General features: G+C 31.4%; 6 protein-coding genes across 6 annotated transcripts; 2 read left to right on the plus strand and 4 right to left on the minus strand.

Annotated features, from left to right (window-relative positions):
• Window positions 1-187: 187 nt before the first annotated feature.
• PWA37_003564 (uncharacterized protein) lies at window positions 188-1,318 on the minus strand (the record flags this gene model as incomplete). Its single annotated transcript, XM_064860087.1, has 1 exon — window positions 188-1,318. The coding sequence occupies one exon, from the start codon at window positions 1,316-1,318 to the stop codon at window positions 188-190; it is 1,131 nt and encodes a 376-aa protein (XP_064713460.1).
• A 2,103-nt stretch (window positions 1,319-3,421) lies between these two features.
• PWA37_003565 (phosphatidylinositol kinase family protein) lies at window positions 3,422-10,795 on the plus strand (the record flags this gene model as incomplete). The annotated part of the gene is made up of 1 exon (XM_064860088.1): window positions 3,422-10,795. The coding sequence occupies one exon, from the start codon at window positions 3,422-3,424 to the stop codon at window positions 10,793-10,795; it is 7,374 nt and encodes a 2,457-aa protein (XP_064713461.1).
• A 398-nt stretch (window positions 10,796-11,193) lies between these two features.
• On the plus strand, window positions 11,194-12,246 carry RFC2 (replication factor C subunit 2; the record flags this gene model as incomplete). Its single annotated transcript, XM_064860089.1, has 1 exon — window positions 11,194-12,246. One exon carries the CDS (start codon window positions 11,194-11,196, stop codon window positions 12,244-12,246), a length of 1,053 nt encoding a protein of 350 aa, XP_064713462.1.
• A 414-nt stretch (window positions 12,247-12,660) lies between these two features.
• Window positions 12,661-16,035, minus strand: LOS1 (Ran GTPase-binding protein LOS1; the record flags this gene model as incomplete). The annotated part of the gene is made up of 1 exon (XM_064860090.1): window positions 12,661-16,035. The coding sequence occupies one exon, from the start codon at window positions 16,033-16,035 to the stop codon at window positions 12,661-12,663; it is 3,375 nt and encodes a 1,124-aa protein (XP_064713463.1).
• A 572-nt stretch (window positions 16,036-16,607) lies between these two features.
• HAM1 (nucleoside triphosphate pyrophosphohydrolase HAM1) lies at window positions 16,608-17,183 on the minus strand (the record flags this gene model as incomplete). The annotated part of the gene is made up of 1 exon (XM_064860091.1): window positions 16,608-17,183. One exon carries the CDS (start codon window positions 17,181-17,183, stop codon window positions 16,608-16,610), a length of 576 nt encoding a protein of 191 aa, XP_064713464.1.
• Window positions 17,184-17,741: 558 nt separating this feature from the next.
• LIA1 (deoxyhypusine monooxygenase) lies at window positions 17,742-18,710 on the minus strand (the record flags this gene model as incomplete). The annotated part of the gene is made up of 1 exon (XM_064860092.1): window positions 17,742-18,710. The coding sequence occupies one exon, from the start codon at window positions 18,708-18,710 to the stop codon at window positions 17,742-17,744; it is 969 nt and encodes a 322-aa protein (XP_064713465.1).
• Window positions 18,711-18,730: the final 20 nt, after the last annotated feature.

Raw genomic sequence — 18,730 nt, forward strand, 5'->3', positions numbered from 1 at the left:
AGTAATAAAAGTTATAACGTTCCGTATTGAATAAAATAATAATTATTTTCTATTAGATTAATTCATATAAAAATATAAAGATTTATTTTTCAATAATAGATACTAATATTGATTACATTGCAACAATTAACACATTATATACAACATTTGTATCATATATCTTAGGATAAAATAATTTCCAAAATTATTAAGCCAAAGTCTTTTCAAATCCTTGCTTCAAGTCTTCAATTAAATCATCTGCATTTTCACAACCAATGGAAAATCTTAATAAAGTTTGATCGATTTCAGGGTCACTTAAAGCCCTCCATTCGACCAATGATTCAACACCACCTAATGAAGTAGCGTGTTGGAAAAGTTTCAATTTACTTGGAAAATGTTTGGCTTGTTCCACATTTTGTAGTGTGATAGAAAATACAGGTGTATGACCACCAGTAGCTTGTTCTTTAACAAAATTTTCCTTTTGTAAAGATGAATGATAGACATGTTTCAAAACGTTCTTGTATTTTTCCATATTATCCTTTAAGAAATTAACAATCTTAGTTGCATTTTCAGATTGCTTCGAAATTCTCATCTCGTAAGTTCTTAAAGATCTTAATAATAGGAAAGATTCCAAATTACCAATGATTGTACCAAGGTACATTCTATCAACTTTCAATTTGTTGTAAACAGTGTGATCTTTAGTAACAAGAACACCAGCTAGCAAATCAGAATGGCCACCGAAATATTTAGTAGCAGAATACATAATAATATCAGCACCAAATTTCCATGTATCTTGTAAAGGTGGTGGTGCAAAAGTAGCATCTACAATCAATGTAGCACCTTTAGCATGTGCTTTATCAGCATATTCTTGAATGTTTACCGAAACACCATATGGGTTAACTGGTGATTCAATATGGATTAAATCACCTGGTTGAGCAAACTTTTCAATGTCTTCCAATTTGTGCTGTTCAAGACCATAGTTTCTAGTCATGATATCAGCAATTGCACGAACACCGTGATAACTTTCACCAATAAATAATCTCTTTGGATTGAAGTGAACCATAGCAGCATAGAAGGAAGAAACACCGGTGCTATAAACCACGGCATAACCATCTAAAACTTTAGATAATACGCTTTCAACTCTTGTTGCATTTGGATGACCACAACGAGAATAGACAGGATTTCTATCCATTTCTTCGATGCATTCACTTTCGTCACAGATTTCTAAATTAGAATTATCGTAACGGAAAGTAGTTGCCACATTAATGGGAGGGGCCACATCACTAACACGATTGTCCTTATCATCTGCATGAATCAAAGAAGTAGCTAAATAAGTCATGGTATGTTTTGTTTTTTTATTATATTATTTTTTTCTTTCTTTAAAATTTGGTTTGTGTAATTAAGATAAGTATAATACAAGACTGTTATTCTATAAGAATTAAAAAAGAGATAATGAAAGGATTAAAAAAAAGATGAAAAAAAGGATTAAATAAAAGAAAAGATAGATTTAATAATACATCTAGTAACATCAAAGTACCTTTTTTCAAAAAATATGATCGGGAATGATGAGGAATAATAAGAAAAAAAAGATGAGAATACTCTTAGGAAAATTTACTCCCCCTAGATATACTTTCAAAATTTGCTTGTATGCACTTTCTTGTCAATTTTATTTACAGTGAGTCATGTAGGGGAAACAAATTAGAGATTTCACTCTTCCATCTTGATTTAAAAAGTTGACTTATCACGCCTTTATCGACATATTTGTCGCAGAAAAATGCCAAAAAAAAAAAAAAAAAAAAAAAATAAAAATAAGCGCCAAAATTAAAGATAGAGTTATTAAAACCAAAAAAGCGTGGGTGAACTGATGTTAAAACTATTGGTCTGTAGAGAAAAACAGTCCTAATTCCTCAGAACAACCACAAGGACTTATGAAGATGATTGCAAATGATACCAATTTGAATTGGGATAGTTTAGCAATCAATTTTGAACCAATTGAATTGCATTTCGCCTCGTTAAGTTGTAATTTACTCAATTTTAAGAGTTTTAGTAATCATGGCCAGGCTTTAAAATAAGCTACATTGTAAAATCCAAAAGAAATGATATGAGATTTAGTAATTATAGAGCCAGAAACGAATAAAAGATGAAGAGAAGAATTAATATCACTATAAATACGTATGTAGATTAGTATTTTATTACATCGGTTCGTTTATTTGGCCATTATAACTTATTAATGTGAATACCAGAGAAGACAGATAACTGTTATTATAATATATATGTAGCAACTTTGTAGAAGAAGAATACTGATAAGACATCAAGAATGAAATTGACAATGTCAAGTTCTTTAAACTTGCCGGAATTACTATATTTGTCCTAATTTCATGAAGGTAATCATAGTTATGCTCTTGATATTACTAATTTCAACCGTATTACACCGAAGACATATTATTATATCTTTATCCAAGCGGTTTTTACACATTTCTAAAAATATTTTTCTTATTAAATAACGTTACGTAGAAGATCTTAATGATCTAGTTTACAATATCAGAGATACTCTTTTATTTTTAAATCAGGACAAAGATTTGTGTCGATGTAATATAAGTAAGATATCATACTAATTCCTAGCAAAGATCTATTGAATTTTTGGGCATGTGAGAAAACACCTAGTAAAAAAATAATAAGAATGACAGGAATGATAAATCTACACAATTGCAAAGAGTATACACAAGAAGATGTTATATAATTTATCTTTGTATTAACAATTACATATTTAATACCTTCTTCAAAATTTTAACACAACAAACCTATTTATCGTTAAAAACATTTTGGTTTGCTTTGTTTAGTTTGTATTATGTTATCGCATTATTTGAAACAAAGATAATAGATTCTACAGTTAAGGTTATTCAGAAAAGCTAATACAAATTGAGTCTGAAGAGCAAAAAAATATTAAGTGCTAACCATGTGTCTCATACATGGTTATATATATGATATTCTTCTATATTTTATAAAATTATGGAGATGAGAATGATATATATTAATCTTCAGGCTCCTCTAATATATATTTAGTTTATCATTCTCTATATCTTTCTTATTTATTGCAGTCAGATAACATTTTATATAATGTGTTAATGGCAAGTATTATAGCTTGCTTATGTTTCTTCCGATTCCTTTTATTCCGATTCCTTTTATTGTGTCGTGGGCATCTGTTATTTAACCTTGTTATAAATTTGGGATTAATAACATATTAGGAAAATTATTTAGCGGTTAAAAGAAATGGTAAAAGAAAAAAGAAGAATATAGAATGTTGTTCAAAAGCGGGATCTTGTCAAACTTCATACGAAAAACATATGAATATAAGAATATAATTGCCAGATACACAGCCAGCATAGAATATTAAAACAATAGTAATTATTTCAAATTCTCTACTATCTGTCTCACTTCAAAAATGATTCTTTCCTTAAAAAAAAAGGTAGATCCAATCCATCCTCACTCACGAAAGCAACGACTGGTATCTAAGAATCATTTACAAGACGACATATCACCAACCTCACTAAATTTAAGTACTACACCATCCATAAATGAAAATACATTAATTAACGGATCTATTGGTCCAGATATAAACGCTTTGATGGATATTAGTAAACATAAATATATTGATGGATTTCCGGATTGTAATAATATTATCTTTGATCAATTAAAGAGTTCAAATTTGCAAGAAAGAGAACATGCAGCACAACAACTATCTAAAAATTTATTATCTATTGAAAGAGAATTATCAGTAGAACAATTCCAAAGATTCATCACTACCTTACATAATAAAATATTTGAATTAATTCATGGGTCTACGTCAAACGAAAAGATTGCAGGAATCAAAGCTGTAGATGTCTTGATATCCTTTTATAGTTCTCATGACGAACTTCCCAACCAAACATCACGTTTAGCAAATTATTTGAGAACTTTACTACCTTCAAATGATTCAGAAGTTATGAAACAAGCTGCGATGGCCCTGGGTAGATTAGCCGTCCCAGGTAACACAATAACAACAGATTTCGTTGATGTACAAGTTAATACGTGTATTGAATGGTTGACTGTATTACCAGAAAATAATTATAGTGGTAAGGTAGAATATCAAAAACACGCCGCCCTATTAATATTAATTTCATTTACCAAAAATTCACCATATTTGTTGTATCCATATGTTAATCCAATTCTTGAAAATATTTGGAGACCGCTTAGGGAAACTAAGGTTGCAATTCGTCTAGATGCAGCTGAATTATTAGGAAATTGTCTTTGTGTACTTCAAGAAAGAAATGATGATAACTGTAAACAAAAATGGGTCAAATCTCTATATAGTACTGTCACAGATAGTTCATTGCCAATCACACCGGAGTTAATACATGGATCCTTGTTAGTGTATCGAGAATTACTTAAAGTTGGTTCTGGTAAGTTTTTAAAGAGTAAGATAACTGAAATTTTTTATAAGATTATGACTTTTAAAAATTATAAATTAGATATAATACGGCATGAGATTTATACAATATTACCACTGGTTGCAACATTTGATCAAAAAAAATTTATCAAAAAGTATTTGGATATTATCATGGTGCATTATTTGACTGTACTGAAGAATATGAGTATTAATTCAACAATGAGCTGTGATAGACCATATATATATGTGTCAATAGGTGATATTTCTAGTCAAGTAAGGTCTCATATCAATCCTTACGTGAAACAAATAGTAGAAAATTTACAAGATGCTTTGAAAAGTAAATTGAAGGTTCGAAAACTCTATGAGAAGGAATTATTTTATTGTCTAAATAAATTAGTTATTGCAATGGGACCTGCTCTAGCGAAATACTTGCATAATGATTTATTGCGACTTATCTTTGCATGTACTCTAACTGGCTATATGGAAGAGACATTATTAATACTAGTAGACAATATTCCTTCTCTGGAAAAGATTATCAAAAAAAGAGTACTTACTATTATCAGTTACTATTTATCAGGTGAAAGTTTTGACCACTTTGAAAAACAGAAGATACCTAATGAATCTGTCTTAGAAAATGGACAACGATGGAGAAATAAGTATATTTTTAATAAAAATGACGAACCCAAGGATAAAACAAAAGATGCACAATTGATTTCACAGGCTTTAAAAACGCTACGTAATATAAAGCTTGAACAATCCCTAACATCTTTTGCCAGAACTGTATTAATTACTTATTGTGAACATGACGATCCCATTGTTAGAAAATTTGCAACTTTGACAACCTGTGAAATTTATTCTAAGAACCATAAAGTTATGTCTTCAAATGACAAATATACATTAATAGCTGTTAATGAGGTTGTTTCAAGAGTCATAATTACAGCTCTTGCAGATCCGGTTTCAGAAATTCGCTTGGAGACTTTGAAAAAACTAAACAATGTATTTGATGCCCAGCTTGCACAACCAGATAATGCTAGACTTTTAATCACGAGTTTGAAAGATGAAGTATTCAACATTCAGAAAGAGGGTATGAATCTACTGGGTAGATTAAGTCTTGTTAATCCTGCATATATTGTACCACTTTTAAGAAAAACGCTACTGGAGTTATTAACTGAATTAAAATATACAAATTGGCGCAGAAAAAAAGAAGAGTGTTTGATCTTGCTTAAGATTTTATGCAGTTCTAATAAAACTATTGTAGAGCCATATACTGACATATTAATGGATCTTTTGCTGAACAATGCTAAAGATACTTCCTCTATTGTAACTTGTGGTGCTTTGGAAGCGATATCAAAATTATCAGTAACTATTGAACAGGACATGATGCTATATATGGATAGAATAATAAAATTGATAATTGATATACTGAAGGATAAATCCAATATCTATAAAAAACAAGTTGCTGTGAAAACTTTAATTAAATTAGTGTCATCTACTGGTTATGTGATCTCACCACTATTAGATTATAGTGAATTGTTAGGGATACTACTGGGTATTCTTCAGAGTGATGCCTTAAAGGATATTAGTCTAGATACATTACAATTAATTGGTACTTTAGGAGCATTAGATCCATACAAACACAGAGAGATTTCCACTACTAATATCTCTTCTAAAGATTCATCTATGATTAACGCACATACAGATATCAATCTACTAATAAGTGGAATGTCACCAGGTGATGAAAATTATTATCCCCTTGTGGTGATTGATGTGTTAACTGGGATAATGGCAGACACTAGTTATTCACCTCATCATACAGTAATTGTACAGTCAATTGTACATATATTTCAAGATATGGGAAAGAGGTGTTCTGTTCTCCTAGACAAGGTGCTCCCAACCTTATTATCGGTAATGCGAACATGTCCTCCTTCTATGTTAGAGTTTTATTTCCAACAATTAGGTCTGATAACCAAAATAGTTGGAGATTATATGAGTCCATTTGTAGATGATATCTTGCAGCTAATAAATGACTTTTTAACAATCAAAACTTTACAACCAACCATGGTGATGCTGATAGAGTCACTGGCGAAAGGCTTACTGACAAAATTCAAAGTATTTGTACCTGCGACTTTATCTATCTATGTAAATATTTTAGATACAGATAAGTCAAGTGGTAAGAAAACTTCAATTATTTTGCTTAAGTCATTAATATCCTTTGGTTCTAGTTTGGAAAATTATTCATATTTAATACTACCTACAGTAATTCGGATTTCAGAATATGGCATAAAATCTTTGAGAAAAGTAGCTATTGTTACTATTGGTAAGTTGGCAAAAATTATTGACCTATCAGAAATGACATCTCGGATAATCCAAAGTCTTTTGAGAACACTAAACAGTAATGATGATGAATTGAATAAAGCAGTGATGAATACTTTTTGTCTTTTGTTACTTCAGACTAATTTAGATTTTTTGATTTACGCTCCTATAATAAATAAAATTTTATTACAAAAAAATATTCAACATTCAGTTTATGATCAACTTATAACTAAATTAATGAATAATGAAAGAATTCCTAACAACTTTTTCTTTGAGAGGGAACAAGAAAATTTGAATAGAATCCAAAAAGGAAGTTTTAAGGAGCCTGAAAAATTGCCAATAAATCAGAATGTGTTGAAGTCAAGTTGGAATTGCAGCAACGTAAAAACTACTGAGGCATGGAGAGAATGGTTTAGAAGATTTTCCATTCAACTTCTTAAAGAATCTCCTTCTTCGACATTAAGAGCATGCTCTTCTTTAGTAGATATCCCATATCCACTAACTAAGGAACTTTTTAATATATCTTTTGCAAGTTGTTGGAAAGAGCTTTTTAGTGAAAATCGTGATGACTTCATAACTTCATTATCAATGGCATTGACTTCGAACGAATGTCCTTTAGACATTCATCAAAATCTACTTGCATTGATTGAATATATGGATCATAATAATACACCACTACCATTATCATTAGAGAAGTTGAGTAGCTTTTCTCAAAAATGTAATTTTTATACTAAAACACTTTATTATAAGGAATTGGAATATAAGGAAGATCAAGATTCTAAGATTATTGAAACTTTACTTAATTTAAATAATCAATTACATCAAACTGATTCAGTGATCGGAATTTTAAAATATGCACAAAAGGTTCAAAAATCACAATCAAGAGAGGTATGGTATGAGAAACTACAACGTTGGGAGGATGCCTTGGATTCATATAAAGAACGAGAGTCAGCAGGTGAAAATTCTTTCGAAATAACATTAGGTAAAATGCGTTCGTTATATGCCTTAGGTAATTGGTCTGAGTTGTATAGTCTTACTAAAGAGTATTGGGATGTTTTAGATTTAACTACTAAAAAGAAAATTGCTCCATTAGCTGCTACTGCAACTTGGATGACTGGGAAATGGAATTTCATAAGAGAATATGTTAACAATATGTCTCATAATACCCAAGAGTATGAATTTATTAATGTAATTTGCAATATTCATAGTAATAATTTTAAAGCTGCAGAATATCATCTCAAAAAAACAAGAGAATTGATTATGAAAGATATTATTAATCTGGGAAACGAAAGCTACTCTAGGTTGTATAATCTATTTACTAGAGCACAGGTGGTTACAGAATTAGAAGAAGTTATTGAATACAAACAGTCACCCCTAGACTCGAATAAAAGAAGCAGGATAAAAGAAATATGGGATAAAAGATTAAAGGGTGTCCAGAAGAATGTTGATATTTGGCGTAATTTTTTGCAGGTTCGTTCATTGGTACTTACACCCAAAGAACAATTAGATATATCTATTAAATTTGCCAATTTATGTAGAAAGTCTGGTAGATTGGCGTTATGTAATTCAATATTAAACCAGTTAATGGATCCAGTTGAATCACCTGATCAAATACCAAAAGTTAAGGCACCACCGACAGTAATATATGCAAAGATAAAGTATTTATGGGCATGTGATTCCTATAATGAAGCGTTGGATAACTTGATTATCTTAACTTCAAAGATGATGACAGATTTGGGATTTGAAACAAGTGATGTTATGACGGGAACAAGCTGTGTCAGGTGTAGTGTACCTTCATATAAATTAGATATGTACAAAGAGTTATTGGCTAGGTGCTTTGTTAAACAAGGGAAATGGATGGTACATTTAGAACCAACGTGGAGAAAAACTAACCCTGACAAAATTCTAAGCTCATATCTTTTAGCAACGCATTTTGATCCACTATCATACAAGGCATGGCACAGTTGGGCATTAGCCAATTATGAAGTAATATCTGCGAAACTATCAGATATGGAAGGTGAAGATGGAAATCAAAAAGACAGTCATGCAACTTTGGATGTGCATGAATTAGACATCCAGCATTATCAAGATGATCCACATTTGATTTATAAGCATGTTGTCCCAGCTATTCAAGGATTTTTTCAATCTATTGCGTTGTCTGAATCAAGTTCTATGCAAGATGCGTTAAGAATATTGAGTCTTTGGTTTTCATTTGGTGGTATCCCTGAAGTATCACAGGCTATGCAACAAGGGTTTGCATCCACCAAAATTGGAACATGGTTAGAAGTTCTACCACAGCTAATCTCTCGGATCCATCAGCCTAATTATATTGTGAGTAGATCATTACTGGCTTTGTTATCTGATTTAAGTAAGGTCCATCCTCAGGCTTTAATATATCCTTTGACTGTTGCTATTAAATCTGAGTCTGTTTCGAGAAGAAATGCCGCACAGTCAATTATAGATAAAATGTTATCGCACAGTCCAATATTAGTTCAACAAGGTGAATTGGTAAGTGATGAACTAATTAGGGTAGCCGTATTGTGGCATGAACAGTGGTATGAAGGTCTAGAGGAAGCTAGTAGACAATATTTCAGTGAGCATGATGTTGATAAGATGCTTGCTGTCTTGGAACCACTTTATAAAACTTTGGATGATGGTCCTGAGACATTGCGTGAAATATCCTTTTACAATGCATATGGGCATGACTTAGTCATAGCGAAACATCTAATTGAGAAATATCAAAACAAAAACGAGAAGAAGTATATTAAGGAAGCATGGGATACATATTACTTAGTTTTTAAGAAAATAACAGAGACATTACCACTGTTACAAAATTTGGAACTACAACATATATCCCCTAAATTGTTGGCTCTTGAAAATTTAGAATTGGCTATTCCGGGTACCTATTTTATTGATAAACCTATAATCAAAATTGCTAAATTCCATAAAACTATTTCTGTTATCTCTTCGAAACAAAGACCACGAAAGATCACAATTAAAGGTGATGATGGAAAAGACTATCATTATGCTTTGAAAGGTCATGAAGATATTAGACAAGATAGTTTAGTAATGCAATTATTTGGTTTGGTCAATACCTTATTGCAAAAGGATACAGAATCTTTTAAGAGGCATTTGGATATTCAACAGTTCCCAGCCATCCCACTTTCACCTAAGACAGGTTTGTTAGGATGGGTTTCTAATAGTGATACTTTCCATGCTTTAGTTAAATCACAGAGAGAAGCTAATAAGATTCCTTTGAACATTGAACACTGGATAATGTTACAAATGGCGCCTGATTATGATAATCTGGAACTCTTACAAAAGATTGAGGTGTTCCAATATTCTATGGATAACACAAAAGGTGATGACATGGCGAGGGCCTTTTGGTTAAAGAGTAAGTCATCAGAAGTGTGGTTAGAAAGAAGAACTACGTACACTCGTTCTTTGGCTGTGATGTCTATGGTTGGTTACATTTTGGGACTTGGTGATCGTCATCCTAGTAACTTTTTAATAGATAGAAGCACAGGTAAAGTCGTTCATATTGATTTTGGTGACTGTTTTGAGTCAACTATTTTAAGAACTAAATTCCCAGAGAAAGTTCCATTTCGTTTAACTAGGATGTTAGTAAATGCAATGGAAATTGGTGGTATTGAAGGTAGTTTCAGGATTGCATCTGAGCATGTAATGAGAGTTTTACGTAACAATCAAGACTCATTGATTGCCTTACTTGAAGCATTTGCCTTAGATCCGTTGATATATTGGGGGTCTGATTTGCCAAAGACAAAAATTGAAGAACAAACGGGGATCAATTTGTCAATGCCTAACCCAAATGAATTATATAGAAGAGGTTTAATATCACAAGATGATGTGCATTCTATGGAAGTGGAGCAAGAACGAAAATTGAAAAATGCCAGAGCAACTTTGGTGCTGAATCGTATTAACGACAAGTTAGTGGGAAACGATATCCCACATCTATCAAATTTAGATGTGCCAGAGCAAGTAGATAAATTGATACAGCAAGCTACTTCTATTGAGAATCTTTGTCAGCATTATATTGGTTGGTGCCCATTCTGGTAAATGTTGTTAATAAGCACTATGATCTTATTCCCTCTGTTTAAAAATGTTTAGACTATTTTTGATTTCTTCTTAATCTGGACATATATAAGTGTGCAGATGTTTTTTGTAATGTATAGGGTTGTTTACAATGTGTACGTTGTAGTATAGATAATTATCTACTTTTGTATTTTTTGTTTGTTAGCAAAAAATTTTTTTTTTTGAAAATTTGATGCTTAGATAGCTAGTACATTATTGAAAGGAAGAAGAGTTGATAGGAAAAGATTGATCTAGTAGAGTGATAGCAAGCAGGTTACTCATATAATACCATCGTTTAGTAAAGTGAATTTAATAGTAGCAATACAGTGGCTACTATTTGCGTGACTTAAAAAAGCTCATAAGGATATAAAAATATAAGAAATATGGACCATTTTACTAGTAATAAAAGACGGAGAGTTATTAGTAATGTAGATAAAGAACAATCAATACCATGGGTTGAAAAATATAGACCTAAAACTTTGGATGAAGTTACAGCCCAGGATCATGCAGTTACTGTCTTGAAAAAAACCTTAGAATCTGCTAATTTATCCCATATGTTATTTTATGGTCCGCCTGGTACAGGTAAGACTTCGACAATTTTAGCTTTAACAAAAGAATTGTTCGGTCCAGAATTGATGAAGACTAGAGTATTGGAATTGAATGCTTCTGATGAACGTGGTATATCAATTGTTAGGGAGAAAATCAAAAATTTTGCACGTTTAACTGTATCTAAACCATCTAGGAAAAATTTAGAGGATTATCCATGTCCACCATACAAGATTATCATTTTAGATGAAGCTGATTCAATGACAGCAGATGCTCAAAGTGCTCTACGTAGGACTATGGAAACTTATTCTAATGTGACCAGATTTTGTTTGATCTGTAACTATGTCACAAGAATAATAGATCCATTAGCATCTAGGTGTGCAAAATTTAGGTTTAAATCATTGGAGACTTCAAATGCATTAGAAAGATTACAGTATATAGCTACACAAGAATGTGTCAAATATGAGGACGGTGTTCTAGAAAAAATTTTAACCATATCAGCTGGTGATTTAAGAAAGGCTATAACTTTATTACAGTCAGGATTTAAGTTAGTAGATTATATGGGGAATAATCAAATTACCATTAAACAAATTGAGGAACTAGCTGGAGTGGTTCCTTCAACAGTAGTGGAAGAAATAGTTAAACAAATTAATAGCAAAGATTTAAATCAACTGATTTCCTTTACCAACGATTTCATAAAAAGTGGATGGTCTGGTGTCTCTATTGTTGATCAATTACACGATTATTATATAACAAATGAAAATTACGATACTAACTTCAAAAACAAATTGTCACTTCTGTTATTTGATACTGATTCCAAATTAACCAATGGTACGAATGAGCATATACAGTTGTTGAATCTTTTGGTCAAGATATCACAGTTGAGTTAGTAAAAAAAGATACAGGATTAATGTAGTAGTGTTTATTTTTATCACCCTAAGATAGCTGGTTATTATTGACAATTATTTGTGGAAAATGCTAGAAGGATATATATACGTATATAGATGAAGAATGGCATATTACGTATGTCTTTATATATCAATGAAGTCGGTAAGATATCAAGCTTTGTATGTATGCAAAGCATAACTACGTTGGTATTGTCTATGAATTTTTTATATTTTTGTAGCTTACTTGGTTTATTTTTTTTCAGTTTGGATTGGATATTTATCAAATCCATGGCATAAATTCTATGCAAAAAAAAATTATCAATTGGACATTCCGTTTTACCTGAAGTAAGTAGTCATGCTTTATTGTTGATTTTTGATCCTTTGTTGTAAAAGGCTTGTTCTTAATAAACATTCAGTTTAAGACATTAATCTGTCCATTAATGTAATATAATACTTTTCAAAAGTTTTTTGGTCTTGAGTGACTAATACTTCGATCAATTCTAAAGCAAATTGGCTTGGAAACTGAATTTGTGGCAAGTATATATGAGATAAATATTTAAGTAATGGATTTGTATTAATATCTGTTGGAGTATTTGGATCTTGTATGCTCTGTAAATATAATTCCTTTAATAAACGGGACAGATCACAAGCTACAATTCTATAAGTACCTTCCTTTACATTAAACTTATATTCGGGATTGAATGGAATTTCAAAAACTAAAGGAACCACTTTTGAGATAAAAAATTCATTTAAACCTTCAATTTTTTGTATTTCCATGGCATGTGGGTCTTTAGGATCCATACATTTACCTGAACCAAAAAATTTAATAAAATTAGCTAATACATTTAATGCCAACTTCATAGCAGATGTCTCTTGTATTTCAGCAGGTGTATATGTCAATAAATCAGTTAATATAATAGATAGAGTGTTTGCATTATTAGGAGATAAAAGTAGTGATGTGACATTGTTGGTGACAAACGATTGTAGAAATGCAAAATAAGCCTTTTTTAATAAAATTTTATCTCTGAAAGAGTCTGTCACAATAATATTCTTGTTGTGTGCATCTTTTATTTCTATTGTTACATTGTTATTATTAACGTTAGAATTGTTACTAATACCGTCCCTTTGATTTTGGGCCAAATGTTCGTTTTCAATCAAGCTCATCATCTGATGAACTTTGTTTATGGTTGGGGTTAAAAGGTTGTTAAATAATTGTAAGCAATTTTCATCTTTATGGAAAGTATGGATCATTTGACCTAAAAATCCAAGGAAATCGTTCAACTCTAGCATTTTCAAATCGGACTCTAAAAATAGTGCAATTAACTTATTAGCAAATGGTATAATTCCACTGTTTAAGATAGGGATCAATCTCGAGAAGGCAAACCTTGAAGCGTCTCTAATATTTTCGTGTTTACTGAAATATGAAAATGTTACGAGGATTACTTCTGCGATGTTTGAAAACTTCTCAATCAAAGATTGATGGATTAACTGTTTACTAACAAGGGTGTTATTAACTTGATTTTCCGGTACCAGTCCTCCGTGAACACCTCTCGCTAATGTACCAATTGCCATTAAGATATGATGACATTGCAATACAACTTCTGGTGTTTGAATTTGACTAGAGATACAGCCCTCCAGTTGAGTGAACATTGGTTTTAAAACATTATCTAGGATGTCATAATTTGAATCAGAATTAGCACCAATTAGTAAACCAATACCTTCAAAAAGGTACATTTGATTATCAAAAGTGGTGTCATTCTCTGAGCCATCCAAATTTATTGATGTCACTTTTATTGTTAATAATGGGTGAATTTTGGCGATGATTTCGGATAAAATAGAGATTGAGTATTTTGGTTTAATCATTTTAATGAATCTAGTGAATAGATACCATGTTCTTAATCTGACTCTTTCTCTTTTATTAAACATCGCAAAGTCTGAGCAAAACACATTTAATAATGTGAAATATTCTTTCTCACCTGTAATGAAATTACTATGTCTAACAATCAACTCAAAGAATGCAATTTGTATATATGAGTTATCGGTTTGAAATATTGAACTATTGTTTAATAAAATATTCATAAATTTAAACATTAAAGTTGCTGGTGGTGAGGACATAATTTCATTTTTTGGTAAACCAAATAGATTATTTCTGATGGTTTCACATAAATTATTTATTTGCCATAATGCTAATTCTAAATCTCTCCAATTGATACTATTTCCATTAGTGGTAGCTGTTAGTAAACTTTGTATCATATTAGATATATTTTCAAGAAACAGTTGTGGATTGATGACACATATACTCTCCTGGAAAGTTTTCAATTTGGATCTGATAGTTTCTGTAAACTCCTCTATATCATCTTGAGAATCTTCATCATCAGAATCTTCATCTATTCTCATTTTTTTAAACATAACAGACATCAATGTGACTAAGAAATTTGAATGTTCGGAATCTAGAGGTTGTTTCTTGGAATTTATTGCTACTGCAGAACCTGGTTTACCACCGATTGCAAACGATTTTTTCAAGATTGAAAGGTATTGGCTTATAAATGGGAAACATTGTTGTGTTACAGAATCATATTCATGGGACATAAATTTCAGAATTAATGGAACACATTGGTTTAAAATTCTTGAGTCTGTAGCTATCAATACTTGTTGAAGTTCCATATCATTATTTGATGAATTATGCAATGTTGAATTGTTGTTGTTATTATTATTTAGATTTATGTTTTGATTATTATTCTTATTCTGAGGGTTATTGTTATCGATAATATCTTGGCATTGTTCCATAATTAGGGACAGCTCGACACCTATAGTAGAAGCTAATTTTGCTAAGTTTTCGTGAATAGCCAGATCATCGTTATGATTTATTGAATTTAATTTATTCATTAAGTCTAGAAGTGATAATAATGACAACTTATCAACTGGTTTCATCTTTTTTGTAATAATCTCACAAAGACAGTTTGAACAAGCGATCTTTGTCTCATTGTAATCTAAGAAATTATAGATCAAATTTATATAGGTTGGATTAATAATTAAATTGATATCGATCCATGAGATATAGGATCCAATACAGGACAATGACCATGTCGTTAATTCCATTAGATTTGTATCTACATTTTGTTTTGTACCATTTAAAACGTATTTTAGTGTATTGATCCAGATCTGCACCAATAGTTTGATATCATTCAATCTCATTTGGTCCTTCAGACAATTGTTTTTCAATTGAATTTCTTTTGATCTGATAAAAGTTTGATCAGCAATTTCAGAATTTATATAAATACAGATTCGTAGAAGATAATCGAGGCCTAAAGTTGAAAACGATAGAGTGTGAGTATCTAATAAAGAATTGATTTGTAGTATTGTAAAAAGGTCGATGAAGAAGTTATTCCATTGATTACCATTACATTCCCCATACATTAGCAGAAACAATTTAGTTATTAATTCAGAAAATTTACTTCTCATATACTCCGGATCCCTGTCATTACGGTTAATTTTATCCTTCAGAATATTTAGAATAGAATCTTTAATTAGAGTAATATTTGGTAGTATGGAAGCAGTGCTACTAGTAGTGGTATTATTTATATGAGACATTATAAGATCTGATAGGATCTGTAATGAAACAAATTTACACATTTCATCGGACTCTAAATCATTGAGTAACGTGATTAGCCATTGAACTACGTTTGGATTACTTTTTATTTCATTTAGATATTCAATTGCTTGTCTCTTAGTGATAGCATCTGAAGTAGGATTGTTCGCCACTTGGATAGCTTCTTTGATCCTTGCTAACATGTTAACTGACACCTAACAAAAAAAATGTTATGTACCCACTCAACTAGTTACTATATTTAATTAAAACTATAGATATATATATGTATGTACGAATGTATTTATATGTACGTGTATGTATTATATGTTCTGTGTATACGTTTTTCTCCTTCAAATACTCTTTCAATACAAATATTCAAATATCACATTTAGTGGGTATTTCTAAATATTGCAAAAAAAAAAAAATTTTTTTTCACTTTTTGATGATGGAAGAAAAAATTTTTTTCTGTTTATTATTTTTTTTTTTGTTAAACGTGAAGAATTCATCTTTCAATTTGGTAGCGGAAGAAGACAGAAGGATCTTTCGAATCGCAAACTTCAAGTGACAGATCTGTTTCACATTGAAATTGTTGGTTGATCAATAGTATATTGGAGGGTTGAATTTGTTTAACTATGTGTTATTTACGTAACTCTATATATGATACACTCACACTCACACATATACACATATATATATAAATATATATATATTGTATCTATGTGAACTATATAACGGCAATGATAGTGGCTGGTTTTCTCTTTTTGTTTTCTCTTTTTTACTCAGCGGTGGCCAGATATTCTCTGAATTGTTCAAATGCTCTGGATCTGTGGGAGATTTTGTTCTTCTCCTCTTTGGACATCTCTGCATATGTCAAATTATTAGTCTCAATAGGTTCAAAGATTGAATCCCATCCAAAATTTAATGAGCCACGGCTTGGTACGATATTCCCCTGTGTGATACCTTGGAACACATGGATCTCACCGTTCTTGTCTGCGTATGCAATAGTGGTGATTGCTTTTGCACCCTTGTTTGGAAAGGAATCCAACATTTGTACAATTTTGTCCAGCCCCATACTTTTCACAAACCATTTAATGTATGCACCTGGTAATCCATTGAATTCGTCAAACGCCAACGCAGTGTCTTCCACAAAGACTTCTTGGCCTGGTTCAAGGAACTTCATTGCTTGCTTACATTTGTCTCTGGCAATCTTGACCAAATCAGTGTCTTGTAACTCATCTAAATCTAATGCTTTATTGATCACATTAATCGATGAGGTGGAGTCAGATGATAATAACATCTTGACTTCTTTTAACTTGTTAGCATTCCCCGTGACAAATATGATATCTCTCATTTTCGTACTGTGTTCTATCTCCTTTTGTTTCTGTTTTTGTTTCTGTTTGTTTTAGTTGCCTTGTAATGCTTCTTTCTCTGTCTTCCTCACCATAACTCGTTTACGTATTTAAGTTGATGATTCAATGTCTTAAGATGCAAAAGATGATGATGATGATGAGGTGGGATGAGGGGAAGGAAAAAATAAATAAACAAATAAACAAAAAAAATTTTATTTTTTGGTTCTTTCTCTCTAATTCGCTATATTTGAATAATATGACATCCATATTTGTTTGCTATAAGATGAGATTTAAACTAATAATAAATACATGTTTAATAGTATGTGAATACACATTTGTTATGAATTAAAAAAAGATCAGCGATATATATAAATAAATAAACAAATAAAAACAAAAACAGTAGGAATGACGTATACTGTCGTCAAAACAAAAAAAGCATATAAAATATATAAATAGTTTATAATGAATGCACAATTCTTGATAAATTATTGGTACAATACAACTAAAAATAAACATAAAATAAAACGAACTCTCAAATTTTATTTTTATTTTTAATAAATTTAGTTGGCTTCTGGAGCGTATTCCAAGTCATTAGAGTTTTCATACTCGTACATATCTAATGCAACGATAGCAGATTCTCTAACAACGTCAACTGGATCATTCAAGTAATGTTTTAAGACTGGGACGACATCTGGGGTAGCAATGGCACCAAGAGCTTCAGCAGCTTCATGTCTAACCATTGGAGCTTCTTCCATTCTACCTAAGACTTCGACTAATCTTGGAACAGCAGCTGGGTTACCCATTTGACCGAAAACATAGGCGATTTCGTGTTTGAAAAGAGCACTTGGGTCATTGAAACCAGAAGCTAAAGCAGATACAGCTTCGCTGGTACCGATGTCTCTTAATCTGAACATAGCTCTGTAACGGTCAAATAATGGCTTGTTTTGATCGTTTAATAAGTTTTTCAATTGTTCAACGGTGAAATCTTTTTCCAAAGATAGAGGTGGAGCTGGGTCAGTAGAAGAGTATAGAGATTGTTGCAACTTTTCAGTTTCAGCAGCTGGAGAATGTTCCCATTGGATTCTAGCAAGAGCCAACTCAGCAGTTTGAATGACTGCTGGATGTGGGTCATTTTGTAAACATTTTTGTAAATCTTCGACGGAATCCTTGTCACCAAGGGCACCAAGGGCTTCAGCAGCTTCGTGTCTGACCATTGGTTGTTGATTGGCGTCTAACATAACTTTTCTCAAGAAAGGAGCAGCATATAAGTTCTTGGTTTGACCTAAAACATAAGCAACTTCATGCTTTAATAATTCGGAGTCGTCACCAAAAGTTTCATGCATGTATTCAACAGCTTTGTTGGCACGTTCCTTGTCTTCCTTGAAGTTTTCAGCAGTAGTCTTCAAGTTAAATAAAGCTCTAAATCTGTTGGATAACTTGGAATCCTTAGAGACTAAGATGTCTCTTAATTGTTCCAAGTTGTTGTCATCAATAATCTTCGTGTAGTGTTTTTCAAAGTTAGTAGACATTATTTAGATATTAGCTGTTG

Source organism: Arxiozyma heterogenica (genome assembly GCF_036370985.1).
Source record: "Arxiozyma heterogenica strain weizmannii chromosome Unknown scaffold_27, whole genome shotgun sequence".
NCBI lineage: Eukaryota > Fungi > Ascomycota > Saccharomycetes > Saccharomycetales > Saccharomycetaceae > Arxiozyma > Arxiozyma heterogenica.